Genomic DNA, 14,992 nt, shown 5'->3' with positions numbered 1-14,992 from the left:
CAATGACTGTGCAGAGTGTCTCTTGTCTTTGCCCCAAATGGCATTTTCCTGACAAAAGTGTATAATTCAGCCAAGTTTCAGCCCAATGCACTAGGCTGTTTCCAACCATCTTTTGTTTGTCTTACAAGGTCAGAGTGAAGCCGCCCAGAAATTAAAACAAAAAAATATTTCCAGCTTTAGGAAAGAAAGGTGTTTATTGCAGATGAAAACAGGCTATGAGAAATACTTTTAGACTAAAGATACTAGCGCAAAGGGTGGTGGGGTTTATAGGGTGCAGTAAAAAGCCCAAGCTGGGCTTCTCCAGCCAGCTAAAATTCATGGTGAGTGTTAGCTTTGCAATGTCACTCACATTTATGCAAATAAGTAATTACTTTCAGAAACACAGATGGATGCTGGACTGTATGACTGAACTGCAGGCAGAGCACTGTGAAGCCTTCCATGGCCCAAGCAAAACAGCCTGCTTGGAGAGGGAGCAGGAGGCTCATAAGCTGCAGGCAACTCCCTACGAACTGCCTCTCTAGCCTGGAAGAAGCACAGAAAGCAGAGTGACAAGGAGAGTATGGGCTTTATGGCTCCCAAGAAAGCAGCTGCTCAAAATCACTGTGCCGTACTTATCAAAGTACTGTGCCATACTTTGTGAGGTGAGAGTAAAAATAAAAAATATCCCCAAAAAATCAGAAAGTTAATACAGAATATGTGGGATGAATTCGTTATCCTGGTGGTCATTTTCCAGAGGAGTATTCAATGCTTCTAGCATATCTGCTTCTGCTGGTTTCAGCACATCCTCTTCACCTATAAAGTATGTAAAAGACAGATAATTTTGTACTGGGGGGCTCTCATGCATTACCCCTCTGTCCTATGTTAAAGCCCCCCTGGCCGGTCTCCTGCAATTGCCTGGAGAAGGTGTTAGGTAGATCCGGGTGGATTGCTTGCTTTTCAAGGGCAGTCCCAGTTGTGGAGGAGAGTTGGAGAAGGTAAAGAAAGCACTGGCATGTTTAAAGCCAGAGGCAATAACCACAACCCTGATGGTTGCCCATTTCAAGACCTCAGGGCTGGAGGCTGGACACCATCCCAGAGTCCAGGACACAGAATAGCTATTTTCCATGGCACATTGGCACCACATGCCTTGCATCAACAGGCCTTTTATTCCCCCCTGCACAGACACTACTGGAAATGCAGTAGTTGATGGTCAAAGGATTGTAACTTCCTCTGAAGCAGATTCTTAGTTTTCGTGTTTTGAGGCAACCTGCATGCTTGACTCACTGACTGCTAAACTGAATGTACTCTACTCTTCCCACTCCAGATCTGGGAGCAACTCCTGCTGCGATGGCTGTAAATGGATTTTCTCAGCCCACACACCAGCCTGCCATTCAGACCAGCTTAGTTTTCTCTATGCCTCAGTCCTGGCAGGTTTCAAAAGTGTAGTTGGCTGCAGACACCTACCTTTTTTCCCAGTGCCCACTTTGCTCTCCCAAAGCCATCCCAGTGTCATCCCAACCATCCCAGTGTCATTCCTGAAACTGGATGGACTGTGGACAGAGCATGTCTTGACTTTGGCTCCCCCAACCAGCTGTGACCACAAAAACCCTCATCTTCTCTCCACAGAGAAGACATCTTCACAGAGATATTTCACCCTGTACTAATATGGCTCTTAGCATAGCCATAGAAGTGTTCTTAGGACAAGGAGTTTTAAAGGACCGTGTCTACAACCCCATCCCAATGACTAACAAAAATTTGTTATCACTCCCCTGGACTCAGAGAGAGCTGTCTGTCCCCACAGTCCCACCATCCCATCCCCCACCCTTTCTCAGCTACCCAAGCTTTGTGGGGTAAGGACCCAAACCCTAGAGATGCTGTGGGGTTGTTGTTGATAAAGTGGGCACCTTGGCTGACAATCCTCAGGAGGCAGCACTGCACTGCCCTCCAAGCCACCATGGGGCCAGGAGCTCTGCAGCAACTCACCAGCAGGGTCCAAGCTCCTGTCTGCCAGCTCCCCTTCCATTGCCACTGCTTGCATCCCACCGACCATGTTCTGGATGGTCAGCACAGGTGGCTGCTGTTGAAAGCCTGGTTCAGGCAGTGCTGGCTCAGAGGGCACTGGCTCAGCCTTCTCCTGTTGGTCAGGCTGGGGGTCCACTGCTGGCTCTGACTCCAGGACAGCCTTGACCACCGTCTGACGGCCCCGTCCTCTTTTGGCTCTTCTGCCTCTCCTTTGCTGTTCATTCTTATAGTCTCTGCCAGGGGATTTCACAGGCGTGATGACTTGGGAATAGGACAAAGGACTTTCTGCCCTAAGGCAGCTTTGCTTGGTCCCCCTGCTGTGATTGTGACCCAGTTCATCCTGGCAGAAGCTGCAATTCTTCAGCCCCCCCTCCTGAGCCTTGCACAACAGCCTTCTGCAGCTGCACCAGTGCGCAGGAGCTTGGGTAACAAATTTTTCCTCAGCCCCACATTATGATTGAGGTTTTCTTGCTACCCATCCATCTCTACCCACAGTGCCTTTGTAGACCTTGAGCAGCTACTAGCTGCAGGTCACCTTTCCCTACTGAAGAATGATGGCTCTGTCCTTGGGTGAAGATGGATGGGATGGGCCGTGTCTGGGCTCAGGTTAAGTGCACCACAAAAACAATATGACAGAAAAAGTAAGATTTACCTCATAACCCACTGAGCTGAATCTTTCTCCAGGGCTTCTGCTTTTCTTTTCCTGAGCAACTCTCGGTCTCTCAAGCGACGGGTTATGATGACATCTACAAGGATAAAGTGAGTGCTAACATGACATTCTGATCCCTGCCTGCCTGGTACTAGAGCACTGATGCAAGAGGCCATGATTTTTTTTGTCCCAAAGGGGTCTTAAGATGAAACTCCTTGAGCACTTGGGGTGTGGTGCCTTTGATCAGGCATCAGTACAGACTGCAAGATAATTCTTCATGTTTGTTCCATTGTTACCCTTTTTCACAGATAGCTGGAACTGGCCACCACTGAAATTGAGATGGTTATCTAACAACAAAGAGAAAGCCTTGACCCACAGAATAGACAGTCCTTCAAAAAAGGAAGAGCTCTGTGGGGGCAAGGATGAGCCAGAGGGCACAGCCTTACCCACATAGATGCTCATGTGCATTGGGCTGAGAGCTCGTGGGGAGATGGTGATCCAGCCAGAGACCAAGACAGGACTAGTACACACTGCTGGGGTTGAAAAAATTGGTCCCAAACACCACCCAGCAGCCCCAAACTGGTCTGCAGCTGTGAGGATGACCACGGCAGGTCCTAAGGAAGACTAACTGATATGAGAAAGCTCCAACACTGGCTTTATTATTTGGGCAGGATGTGCAGATTGCATACAGCCAGCAGTAGAGAGGAGAACTCCCTAGATCCCAGTCACAATCCTTCCTTGGCCAAGGTCAGCAGTGTCCATTTCACTGATTGCAAAGAGCTCCAAATGGCTTCCCAAGACAAAGACCAGCCTAAAAATTATTTGAACTTCATTTCTCCATGTCTTTGTCCTAAAAGACAGCAATCCCTGATGATTTCTAGTGTAGACTCTAAGCTGTGATAATAAAAACTTGTCTCAAATCAAGCAGTGTGAGACCCAATCCCAGGAGACACAGGGACCAACACTACTACCCTGAGGCATTGAGGGAGAGAGAATTCTTCCCAAAAGTATATTGAAGAGATCGCAAAGGAACTTATTTTCATAGTTTCAACAAAACCCACACAAGTGGAAATGCAAAATGATGAACTGCTCCTTCCAGATGTAATTGGATACAGCTCCTTTCACAAAAAGCCCCAGCTCACATTAAAGTAGTGAAATCAGTGAATAATTGTCATTTTGTCATTCCCTTGATCAGGTGCTAGAGGTGTCAAGGTGAGAAAGACTTCTGAGGCTGAGCTGGGATTATAGCTCTTTTATCCCAGGTATTTATTAAATGGAAGAGAAATTGTAGTCCAGGACAGGACAATGCAAAGACTGACAAGAGGAGTCAGTCTCTGCCCAAAGTAGACTTTTACATAAGACACTTCTGATAATTAATAATAATCTTACAGAAATTTAGCTTGGAGAGTATATATGTTGGTCTGTGCTTCAGTCCTCATCAAAGCATAGTCAACTTTAAAATTACATCTGAGTGCCCAGGACACTGTCCAGGAAAGTTGAGAATAACTGCAAGACAAGTGGGAGGTTGTTCCCTGACAGGAGGCAATAACAGAGACAGTAGGGCTCGGCCAGCAGGAGATGACTCTGCCATCCACATAGAAAAAGGCAATGAACTCCCTGGGAAGATGATGTTACAAGTTGCAGTAGCAGGATCTGCACAGGGCCTCAGTTCAGCTACTAAAGTACATAATCCCTTGGACATCCCATTTGCAGCCAAGATAATTTATTTTCCTTTCAAAATGTCTTGTGAGTTGTAAAAGCAGTTTTAGCTGCTTGCAATCAGTATCCTTCCAAGTCCATTCTAAGAAAACACCCCTAACTCACTTCTAACTGGTCAAAGAAAGCACTCCCACAACGGCTCCAAAGCTGTCACCTGCCAGCACTAAGCAGGAAAGATCACAGTAAAGCATATGCATCCTGATGAAAAAGTATTTACTAGAATGCACAAAGAAACAGAAATTAAATAAAAAGATAAAAGAAAATCAAGCTATAAAAAGAATGAGGCAGTACTGCCAGTCTGCAAACAATCTACTGATGCTCTCTGAAGGACTTTAGTTGAAAAGCCCTTATATGTGCTTCTGCCTTTGGGATCTGGAACATAACATGTAAAAAGACATGCATTTGCAGTTAAATGTGCATCCTCTACCCCCAAGCATAGACTAATAATTATTAGTTCCTTTCTGAGAAACACTTGGTAACAAAAATCATGCTCTCCTCTCTCCAAAAACTCAAGTTAGGAATGTTCTCATCATTACCTGGCACAGCATACTCGTCATTGGCTGCAGAGGGTGGCAGGGAAGAGTCCGAAGAAGCATGGTCTTTGCCTAAACTCTCCATTGCTCTTCGCAGTTTTAATTAGAAAGCAGCTTAGTTCCCTGGAAACAGTATCTGGAGATACTGGTGCAGCATAATGAGAGCTTGAAAAAAATGCAGACTGCCCGCCCCAAACCTCTTATCTGGCCAGGCCACTAGGAGGGTAATAATATTCTCCTTATCAGAGTGCAAAGGTGTGTGAGTCTCTGTCCAGGATCTACTGTGTGGATTACAAAATATGTCAGTGCTTTTATACTTCAAAGAATTCTACTTCAGATAGGAAATTTACACTCACTGCTGCTAAACTGTGACTCAAAAGCTCTCCTTTGTAGTGGACATGGCAGGGCAGGATGTGGCACTGCCTCACTGCTGCTTTCCAGAGTGAGATGGAGGGGCATGTTGTTAGTCATTAAGGACCCCTTGAGAAGTCTGAAATGGGACGTATGTTGTCTGAAGGTGTTTGCATAGGATCCTAGCAGTGCTGGTAGGAAGGGACATCCTTCAGCTTCCCTTATGGTAGGACTGGCTGCTTCACAAGGTCAGGATGGCTTTGTCATACTCTTTGGAAACCCCTAAGGGTGGAGACTGTCACAGTCATAGTACCTGTCCAAGAGTTGCAACAGCTTCCTGGGATCCAGACAGAATAATAAATCCATGACAGCCTGGCTGTGCATGTTGAGGACTTCCTAATGATTCTTTGGTCCAGTCTCTAGTGGGTCAGGACTATGAACAAAGCACTTCATTGATGAAGCAGGATGGCAATGGGCAGCCCCAGAAAAAACAGTGGTAAGACCCAGCCATTCCCTTGCCCCCTAAGGATGATTTGTTTAAAGTGGTTGTTCCTAGCAGCTGGTAGCCCCTTGCAGCCCCAGTCCTGCCTGCCCTGCAGGCTTGTGCAGGGACATCTGCAGGGCCAGAATCACTGCAAAGGGGAAGCTGCTGCCTGGTACAATGGCTTCAATGCTGAGAGCCTGTTCCTTGCTCTGTGGGAATGGCCAGGCCCCTAGATCAGTGCATGGGAAATGAGGAGATAATCTTGGTCTCTCCTGAAAACTGCCTTCATAGTTTCTTATGCCAGGATAGCACTGAAAAGCTCAAGAGTATATTTTGTGTAACAATCCTGATGGACCAGAGATGCCTCTTTAGCCAGTTTCTTGTGCACTCAGCTGCTGTCAGCGCTTTTCTCCATGAGAAGTCCTTATGACCAGTTAGATGCTAGTGTCACTAATCCCTTCCCTCCCTGCCCACCATGAATTCAAAAGTGGTTCAAAGGTTAGTAGAAGGACTTGATAATGTGTCAACCCCCAGGTCCTCTGGGGCCTGACTGCCTTTCATGGCAGGGATGATCCCATCTCCTTGAGCAATCTGAGGACTTGCTCTGTGGAAAGCAACTTCTCAGGGATGAGCAGATCTGTCTGCCTCCAATCTTTGCCAATCTTTTTTATTTTAGCGTACATCCTATACCCTAAGCAGAATCTCTCTCTAGGTCATTGGAAGTTCCAGACCTTGAAACTTCATGCATGTAGATTTCTTAAGATGCAACCTTGGAGGTCCGTGGTCATCTGTGCTGCCATTCTTCTTATCCCCTGAGCTACCATTTTGCTCTAGGGCTCCTGCCCTGTGTCCACTGCAGATTACATGGTACCTCCAGAGAGGTGGGGTAGGTCTAACAGCCCAAAAGAAGCAACAGGGTGGTGACAGCAGAGCAGATATGTGAAGGCTCTGATATGGGAGGGTGGGCCAGGAACATGGATGTCATAAAGAGATGTGGGGCTACCCAGTCATTCACAAAATTTTGTTGCTCAGTCACAAAGGAAGACAAGGTGTGCCAAGCTGGTGAGGGTGTCCATGTTCCAGCACTGTGTGATGATGCAAAACTCTAAGAGACACCCTGGTCATGCAGACATCTGGAAACTGTATCCTGGCAGGATACTTCACTGTGCAAAGGCATTGCTTTTGGAGGGGCAAACATGTCAGACCTTTAACATTGTTTCTGGTTTTGTGCCCCTCATTACAAAAAAACACAATATCACAGAACCATATCACATTGGAACAATATCACATTGGAAAGCCCCCCCCAGGATTATTGAGTACAACTCTTGTTCCTGCACAGAACACCACAAAATCACACCATGTGCCTGAGAGCATTGTCCAAATGCTTCTTGAACTCTGACACACTTGGTGCTCTGACCACTTCCTCTGGGAGCCTGTTTCAGTGCCCAAACACCCTCAGGCTGAAGAACCTTTTCCTGATATCCAGCCTAAACCTTCCCTAAATCAGTTTCAGGCCTTTTCCTCAAGTCCTGTCACTCACCACAAGAGTGAAGAGATCAGTGTCTGCCCCTCCTCTTCCCCTCACAAGGGAGTTGTAACTGCAGTAAGGTCTCCCCTCAGTCTCCTCCAGGCTGAACAGACTAAGTAACTTCAACTGCTCTTCATATGGCTTCCCTTCAAGGCCCTTCACCATTTTTGTTGCCCCTCTTTGAAATTTTCTAAGACCTCAATGTCTTTCCTATACCCAGAACTGCCCCCAGCACTAAGGTGAGGCAGCCCCAGTGCAGAGCAGAGTGGGACAATTCCCTCCCTTGCCTGGCTGTGATGCTGTGCCTGATGCACCCCAGGACATGGGTGGCCCTTCTGGATGCCAGGGCACTGCTGGGTCATGTTCAGCTTGCCACTGACCGGGTGCTTTTCTGTGGAGCTGCTCTCTAGCCTCTCATTCCCCAGTCTGTACACACCTGCAGGGTTGCCCAGTCCCAGGTGAAGAAACTGAAGTGCTTGGAGCGTGTTCAAAGAAAAGAAAAGAAGCTGCCAAAGAGTCTAGAAAACAAGTCCTCTGAGGAGTGCCTGAGGGAGCTGAGGGTGTTGAGCTCGAATAAAAGGAACCTGAGGGGACACCTTATTGCTCTGTACAGCCTCCTGATAGTAGATTGTAGGCTGGTAGAGGTCCATCTCTTCTCCTAGGTAACAAGTAATAGGGCAAGAGGCAATGGCCTTAGATTGCTCTGGGGTAGGTTTAGGTTGGATGTCAGGATGTCCAGGACAGTGGTGGAGTCACTGTTCCTGGAGGTATTTAAAAGATGTCTAGGCATGGTGCTTAGGGACATGGTTTCCTGCAGGACATGGCTGTTAATGGTTGAATTCCATGGTCTTAAAGGTGTTTTTCAACCTAAATGATTCTACATTCTGGGATGATTGCAGGTGGTATGAAGCATGGAAGGAAGGGTGGAAATCCTTGTGTGTTTCAGTGCTCCACAGGAACTGGGTGCATGCCCAGGCTGTGGCTAAATCAGCTTCTCATGCCAACCATCTGCATAGTCACCCCAAAGCCTGGTGAGGGCTGATAAGCGACTCTTGACTCAGCAAAACTTTGCCGTAAGACACTGAAGAGATGGTACTGTGAATGTTTCTCCATTTTGTCTGTCTTTGACCATGAAGGGAGCATTTGTGAAAGAGAGTCACTGTGCCCCCAGGTTGTTCAGAGGTGTTTAACGGAATAGATGGACTTCAAAATCTTACAGAGCTTGCACTTGCATCTCTCAGGAAGGAAATCTCTGAAGACGCTTGTCCCTTGAATGTAAATTGCTTTAAATGCCAAGGAAGCAATTTCAGTATCCCACAGAAAACTTCAGTAATGGTTAGCGATGTGGAAATTACAGGCCACACCACCTACTTTCAGGTTGTTTATGCACTGAAGTAGAGGGACTGAGATGTGGTCACAGCTGCACCCACTTTGCTGCAGAGAAATTTGTGCAAGTGGGTTAAATTTTATGGCCAGTCTTGGCTACGTGAACTGTTGTAGCTGGACACTTTACAATGTGCCAAGTGCTGCTTCCCTCCCCTTTCTTTCCACATTTCAGTTCAGCTAGCCCTGGGCCATTTTCACTGATGTGTCCAGTTTCCTCAGTTCCTGAGGCCCTGGAAGATGTCAACTGAGAGTTCAGCAACCTGAGCATCTCCAGTGTCACAGACTCCTCAAATGTCATTGGAGCTGCTCAGTAGGGGAACATCACCAACCTTGGGTACATTTCACCATGCCCCCACACAGCCTTCAACACACAAATATCCTAGGAAAGTTTTGTCCAAGGGACAAACACTCCTAGGACAGGATCCAGCCATTGGCTGGACTGCTTTTACTGTAGACGCACCACCAGGCTTTGGATCTATGTTTAAGTCAAAGGTCTTCATGAGCCTCAAGGGTATCTGTTCCCCCTATCTGGCAAGGCTACTGCAAAGCACTATCCAGAGACCTACATATCCCTCCCTGCAGTCATGGGCAGCCCTGGTCAACACGGGCAGCTGGGGGAGCTATGCTGCTGCCACTCTTGCAGGCTGTCAGGCATTTTTTCCAGTTTTGTCTCACAGGACAATGACAGAAGCAACTTTGCAGGTTTGTCCTTCACTCTCTGACTTGAGGAAACTTGTCTGGTTGCAACACACTGCTCTGAGAGCAGGACTACTCATAGCTCTGTGTGACAAACTATGGTACCTGTGAAAGCAGATAGTCCCTTTCTTTCCCTGCCTTGACTGAAGCATGAAAAGATGAGAAACAGGCAGATAAATTGAACAGGAAAAGAGAATGCAAAAGTGCAAATTCATATGCATACTCTCTGGCACAGGTCAGGGCATTGCAGGCATCTTGCTGTCCACCAGCTGTTTCCTGAGTCTCACCTGACCTTGGCAGACACAGATCTGTTGGGCTGCAGAGTCAGGCTCTCTGCAGCAGGCTGGTCTTGCACAGGCCCTGAGGTCTGTGGTACTCTTCAATCACTGCCTTCAGCCTTCTCTTGGTCTGCCACTTGCTTTTGAGCCATGTGAAATAAACATCCAAATCCACAAGTCCCTGGGAAGGACGAGTATCTCTGAATTTGCTGTGTGTAGAGTCAACACTCACCCTGTCCTGTGGCTGCCCATGCTCTGACCTTGCAGTTCTGGCCTATTAGTCTGTGCTTTAGTTCTGCAGTTTCTAAATAAACGCTCCACTTTTTGCTGGAGGTATGTGGTTTCCCTCTTCAGAAGAGCTTTCTGGATGGTCTGTGCTGTTTTTCCTAGCCTCTGCACATAAACAGTTGTGGCCCTCAGGGCATACACAGCACACACACTCTCTTGGGCTGCAGCCACTCTGCCTGTACAGCTCAAGCCATGACATGGGGCTGAGATCCTGGTGACACTTGTCCACTCCAAGGGACAACAACACCCAGTTATGCTAAGCTGGGCATAACCTTCCCCTCAGCCCTGGCAGAAAACTGGGATAGAGCTGCCCAAATAAATCCCGCCTGTGGCTGAGTTGGCAGCAGCAGGAGCAGAAAACCTCAGGACAGAAGTGAGCAATACGTTTGTGTTGCTCACCGTGGATGTGTTTTGGCCCTACCAAAGCCTTTCACTGTGGCACAGGGGAGACAAAAAGGTCTGCAGAGAAGAGTTAGCAACACAGAGAGTACTACACAGCCAGACCACCTCTTCCATGCTATTTAGGGACTGGAAGGGAACAAACAGCCTTGCAGAGCCTTGAGACAAATAATAGGTAATAGCAGCAGCCATGGACAGGTGTCCCTTCCTCTGCAGAAATAGAAAGGGTCCAGGAAAGGAAAACAGGGAAAATCAAAGCTCTAGACAACCCTGAGCAATTAGTCATACTAGGACTTCTCAGCCTGGGAGAGAACTTTCTAAGGAGAATAAAGTTTTTTATGACAGCAGCTCCCACTGAGACAGAAAATAGTGGATACAATCCATCTGACAGAACACAGATGTTTTATGCTCCTCAATACTATTTCCAGTTGCAGCATTCAGTCTGTCAGCAATGGCTTTGTTGTGCACTGTGGTGCTATGGGTGTCCCACCTGGTGGCTCCAGCAAGGTGCAGAACTGGGTGACAGAGCGAACTCCAGCTAACCCAGCACAGTAGTCATTGCAGACACTGGTAAGAAGCAAGGGACTTCTTATAAAATAGGGAGTGCTGGACAGGACAAACGCAGATCAAGCCAATATGGTTAATGCTACGTTCTCTGTTTATTGTTTGTAAGATGGCAGTTTATATACACTTCAATATAGTTTACAATTGTGAGCACACTCTCATTGGCCAGCAAACACTGTTTGTCTTTGTCTTAAGGTGGCTAAAGTTTCACACTGCAGCCCTATACCAATTCACACCCAGAAAGCTCATTGCTCTGTGTTCACCTTAACATAATTTCTAACTGCACCACAACTAATTTCTTACTGCATCAGAGGCTCCAAAGGCCTCGCCAAGGCCCATATCTGAGGCCTAGGCTGGAGGTAGCTCAATCTTCACTCTAAATATAAATCGTGTCCTCTCTCTCTCAGAAATCCTGCTACACTGGTACATCTCCCAGACTCTGAGGATGGCCACTGACTTTGGGAAGCTCACTTGACCACATGGTAGACCCCAGACTCCTATCAGATGCCTGAAAATGAGAGCTGTATGGGATACTATACTTTAATGGTATAGCAGCAAGTCAGAGGAACATGATCTCCTGTGGGTGAGCACAGACCTGTCCTTGGAAGGTTTCAACTCACCCTGAAGCACTCTTCAAAGCTGATCCGAAATCTCAGCTGGTAATTCTGTACAAATACAACATCTGGTGAGGGACTGAATGACCTAAGAAGGCAAGCCCTGCATCAGCTCTCTGATCTCTGCCACTGTGTGCAAAGGGGGCCCCTTGCTTGCCCAAGTTGTATTGCCTTGTTGTGGTGTTTTGTGTGTCCTTCTGCTAGAAGCAGGACATGAAAGAGAAGAGGAATCCCTGAGGCCTGCTGATACACACTGACACTATTACCTTGGCAGGACAATCTCAAAGATGGCCCTGACGCCAGGAGCAACCTACACCTGGAAATTCTTCACTTTGGGGTTTTTCTCAAGTGCTGGGGCAGATATCTGGGATCTCTGATGTTCACCATCTTTGCTTAGGCTCTTTCCGTGCTCCCATGTGTTATCTGAGCTGATTGTTCTATGAAAGAGCCTTAGATAAAAAGCAAAATAACATCTAATATGGGAAGTGCAGATGTTACTATTTTCAATTTACATCAGCTCTGGAACCAGTGAAGCGATTTACTAGGGAGCCAGGGAGTCATCTTCTCCTATGTCAGAGAAAATTTATTTTCCCTTCACTAAATTGCCTCCTACAGAGAAAAAATTGTGCTTGTTCAGCATCTTCTTCATCAGGATGAGTGTGTTTCTTGCTACTCCCCCATGACCTTTCTTGCAGGAGTGTGGATGAGATAATACTCTATGCAAAGCACCCAGTTCGTTATGTGGATTTGAAATTATTGTTTTGACTGTGCATTTTTAGTAGCCCTTGGTGGGAACTGGCTTATGCTGTTTTCCTCCAGCCATATATAAAAAAACTTCTGTTGAAATAAGATTGTGCATGTAATTTTATTATTCACCATAGCTAGCTTAAGTATGCAATCGGCACAGAGCACACAGGATCAATTAATCACCTGGTTTTAGGTTCAGATAAGCTATCAGAAAGCTCAGGTATCTTGACACTCCCCATCTTTCAAAATTTGGATGTCTTGCCTGGTTTTCCTAGAGTAATATAGGAAGAAAGAGTAAGAGATAAAAAAAAAAACCAACCAAACAAACAAAAAACAAAACAAAAAAAAACAGTTCCGTGAGTCATACTTTGGCTGCATTCCATCAAATGGAATGGAGCTATTACAAAATTGACCTGCTCATTTTTCTGTCTAAAGAGCTGAGGTCACTGCAACATCCTGGCTCATGGATGTGCCCTCCCAGGGCCTGTGGTACTAGTGGTGCATATGCAGCTCAACCTGCTCACAGAAGGGCTGCCCCAGCATTAAGTTATGGTAGCCATGGCTCTATCTGAGCCCCAACCACCATCCCCAAGAATGGACCCCCACCCTCATGCCTCTGTGGTGCCTGTGTCAAATTTTCACCCTCTTGTGGCTGCTGTCTGTGGCTGTTGCCCCATGTTGTATTGCCTGTACCAAGATGACCGAGGCTCCATCCCATTTGCAGCTGTAGGTTGCTGCTGGATACTCCCAGGCATCCCCTTCCTCAGCCTGGCTGGGTACAGCTCCTCTGCACTTCCTTACAGCTTTGCTTGACGAGCTGGCCATCCTTTCCCGCCTGGAGCCCAGCACACGATTTGTGTTACTTGCCATGCATGTGCAGCCTGCCATGGCTTTTCCCAAGCTCTAGGGAGCCTGAATGACTGCACTTCACAAGCACCCAGATTCAGACAGCCAAAATTAGACCCAGGAGGTCCCTGCCAAGGGCATGAGCTTACATTTTTTCCACACAGAGTTGGCATTCATTGGCATAGGTATTCCCATCGGTCCCACAGATGGGCAAGTACAGGAGGGGGCAGGCCTGCAGGTAAACCAGGTCTTCACACACTGGCTGGAAAGGAGAAACCACAGCATGCATTTCAGTGCCAGCAGCACCCATTTCTTGCCCCCCCCCCCCCCCAAACACTCATGCAGGAGCAAGTGACACTGGAAACCTGGTTCCCTCTGTCTTGGAGCAGTGAGTGCCCACAAAGGAGCAGGGGCCACTGAATCTCTCAGTGGGACTCATGGCTTGGGCTTTGGTGTGGGTTTGGTGCCAGAGCACCTGTTGCCATGAGGCTGGGGATGATTTCTGGGAACAGTCTTTCTCCCAGGCACAGCAGGCATGCCCAGCCACGAACAAAGAAAACCAGAAGACTCTTACCTTTCTCACGCCACCCCCTTCATTCAGCTCTGCCCCTGAAACAAAGCAGAAACCCATGAGCATGGCACACCCATGCCTGATGGCAGAAGCATGAGATATTGACAGAGGATCACATCCAAACCAAAGGGAAGGCAGTGTTGTGCAGAGCCCACTCAAGATCCAATCAGCTCTGGGTTTCATAAGGCAGATCAGCTTGTTGCTGCATGCCACTCCCATCCCTCCCTGACAGCAGCACAGTCCACAGCTTCCATCCACAGCTGAGCTGGATGGGAGAAACCTGTGAATGGTTGTTCCCCACTCCCTAAACCCTCTCCTAACAGCCCCCTCTCTGAGTTTCTGGGTCAGAAGCTCCACAGAGCATCGAAAACATCTTGGGAAATGGGAAATGCAGCATGTGGCATGGAGTATCCTCAGAGGGATGAGGCTTGGTCATATTGCACAGCTGGACAACTGCTCTAGGGAGAGCAGCATCTGGTGGGTCCCTCTTTCTCAGGCAAGCTCACCTGTGCAGTGCACAAATGTTATGGGAGCATGGAGGCTCACACACACACAGGCAGCTGCAGGACCACCACTACCTGCACGTAGGTAGCAGTGGCTTCCCAGGGCCTATAAACAGGTGATTCCCTCATAAATATGCTGAGCACACTATTCTTGCAAAGACTTGCCAGTTTGCATGGAGGCAGAAAATGCAGCAGCTGTAGACTCTCCCCTCTCCTAGATGGCTCCTAAGTGCAATACACTTGATGAACCAGCCTGTAACCCTTGCCACAAACTGCTAATAAGAAAGGCACAGTGTGCTTGCTCCAATCCTTCCTCACCATGCTGCCGCTGTTTGTTTGCCCTAACCTCACCTCCTCTCCAAACCAGAATTTCTGGGTCTTTATGTCCTGTCATGCATTCCCCTCCATCCCATTATCCGTCTGCCATTCCCAATCCACTGCTGCTGAACTAGCCTCCAGCAGCAGAGCAGATTTACCTCTGGCAGCAACCAGAGTCACCATTGCCGCCAGCAGCAGCAGCTCTCTCCCAGGCATGGTCAGCTCAGGCAGAACTGCTCATGCACCTTGCTCTGCTCGTGGCTGCCTTTATAGGGCAGAGGCACAGTCTTATCTCAGGAACACTGGGAAAAGCAGTGTTTTGTTCCTGCTGGGAGCAGCTGGACTGTACACCCTAAGGGATCACTTAGGCATTCTCACATATAAGATAAGCTTTTCCCTGAAGCTTCCCACTTATCAGCTTCAGGTGGCAGCATCGGAAGCTGCTTTACAATCCCTTTGAACTGCAGTCAGATGTTGTGGTTTGATACTGGCCGAACACCAGGCAGCCACGGAAATC

The 14,992-nt window shown here is 47.7% G+C and overlaps 2 protein-coding genes across 2 annotated transcripts; both read right to left on the bottom strand.

Annotated features, from left to right (window-relative positions):
• Positions 1–175: 175 nt before the first annotated feature.
• Positions 176–5,071, bottom strand: HEMGN (hemogen). The gene is made up of 4 exons (XM_012577525.4): positions 4,906–5,071; positions 2,654–2,747; positions 1,963–2,234; positions 176–792 (listed from the first exon to the last, which is right to left on the bottom strand). Exons 1-4 carry the CDS (start codon positions 4,985–4,987, stop codon positions 683–685), a joined length of 558 nt encoding a protein of 185 aa, XP_012432979.2. The 5' UTR covers positions 4,988–5,071; the 3' UTR covers positions 176–682.
• Positions 5,072–12,336: 7,265 nt separating this feature from the next.
• On the bottom strand, positions 12,337–14,735 carry SPINK4 (serine peptidase inhibitor Kazal type 4). Its single transcript, XM_030258667.3, has 4 exons — positions 14,634–14,735; positions 13,658–13,692; positions 13,233–13,345; positions 12,337–12,508 (listed from the first exon to the last, which is right to left on the bottom strand). Exons 1-4 carry the CDS (start codon positions 14,689–14,691, stop codon positions 12,454–12,456), a joined length of 261 nt encoding a protein of 86 aa, XP_030114527.1. The 5' UTR covers positions 14,692–14,735; the 3' UTR covers positions 12,337–12,453.
• Between the last annotated feature and the right edge of the window lie 257 nt (positions 14,736–14,992).

The sequence above is a fragment of the Taeniopygia guttata genome, chromosome Z (genome assembly GCF_048771995.1).
Source record: "Taeniopygia guttata chromosome Z, bTaeGut7.mat, whole genome shotgun sequence".
Lineage (NCBI taxonomy): Eukaryota > Metazoa > Chordata > Aves > Passeriformes > Estrildidae > Taeniopygia > Taeniopygia guttata.
The sequence above is the reverse complement of the archived record's forward strand: the minus strand, read 5'-3'. Positions and strand labels throughout refer to the sequence as shown.

What these genes read in the sequence shown, in the direction of transcription:
- HEMGN (XM_012577525.4), bottom strand. Translation starts at nt 4,987, where the DNA reads ATGGAGAGTTTAGGCAAAGACCATGCTTCTTCGGACTCTTCCCTGCCA. An exon ending in TGACGAGTATGCTGTGCCAG is followed by an intron (nt 2,748 to 4,905) that starts GTAATGATGAGA and finishes TTATCCTTGTAG; the next exon opens with ATGTCATCATAACCCGTCGC. An exon ending in CAGGAGCTTGGACCCTGCTG is followed by an intron (nt 793 to 1,962) that starts GTGAGTTGCTGC and finishes CATACTTTATAG; the next exon opens with GTGAAGAGGATGTGCTGAAA.
- SPINK4 (XM_030258667.3), bottom strand. Translation starts at nt 14,691, where the DNA reads ATGCCTGGGAGAGAGCTGCTGCTGCTGGCGGCAATGGTGACTCTGGTT. An exon ending in AAGGGGGTGGCGTGAGAAAG is followed by an intron (nt 13,346 to 13,657) that starts GTAAGAGTCTTC and finishes TCTCCTTTCCAG; the next exon opens with CCAGTGTGTGAAGACCTGGT. An exon ending in CAACTCTGTGTGGAAAAAAT is followed by an intron (nt 12,509 to 13,232) that starts GTAAGCTCATGC and finishes ATATTACTCTAG; the next exon opens with GAAAACCAGGCAAGACATCC.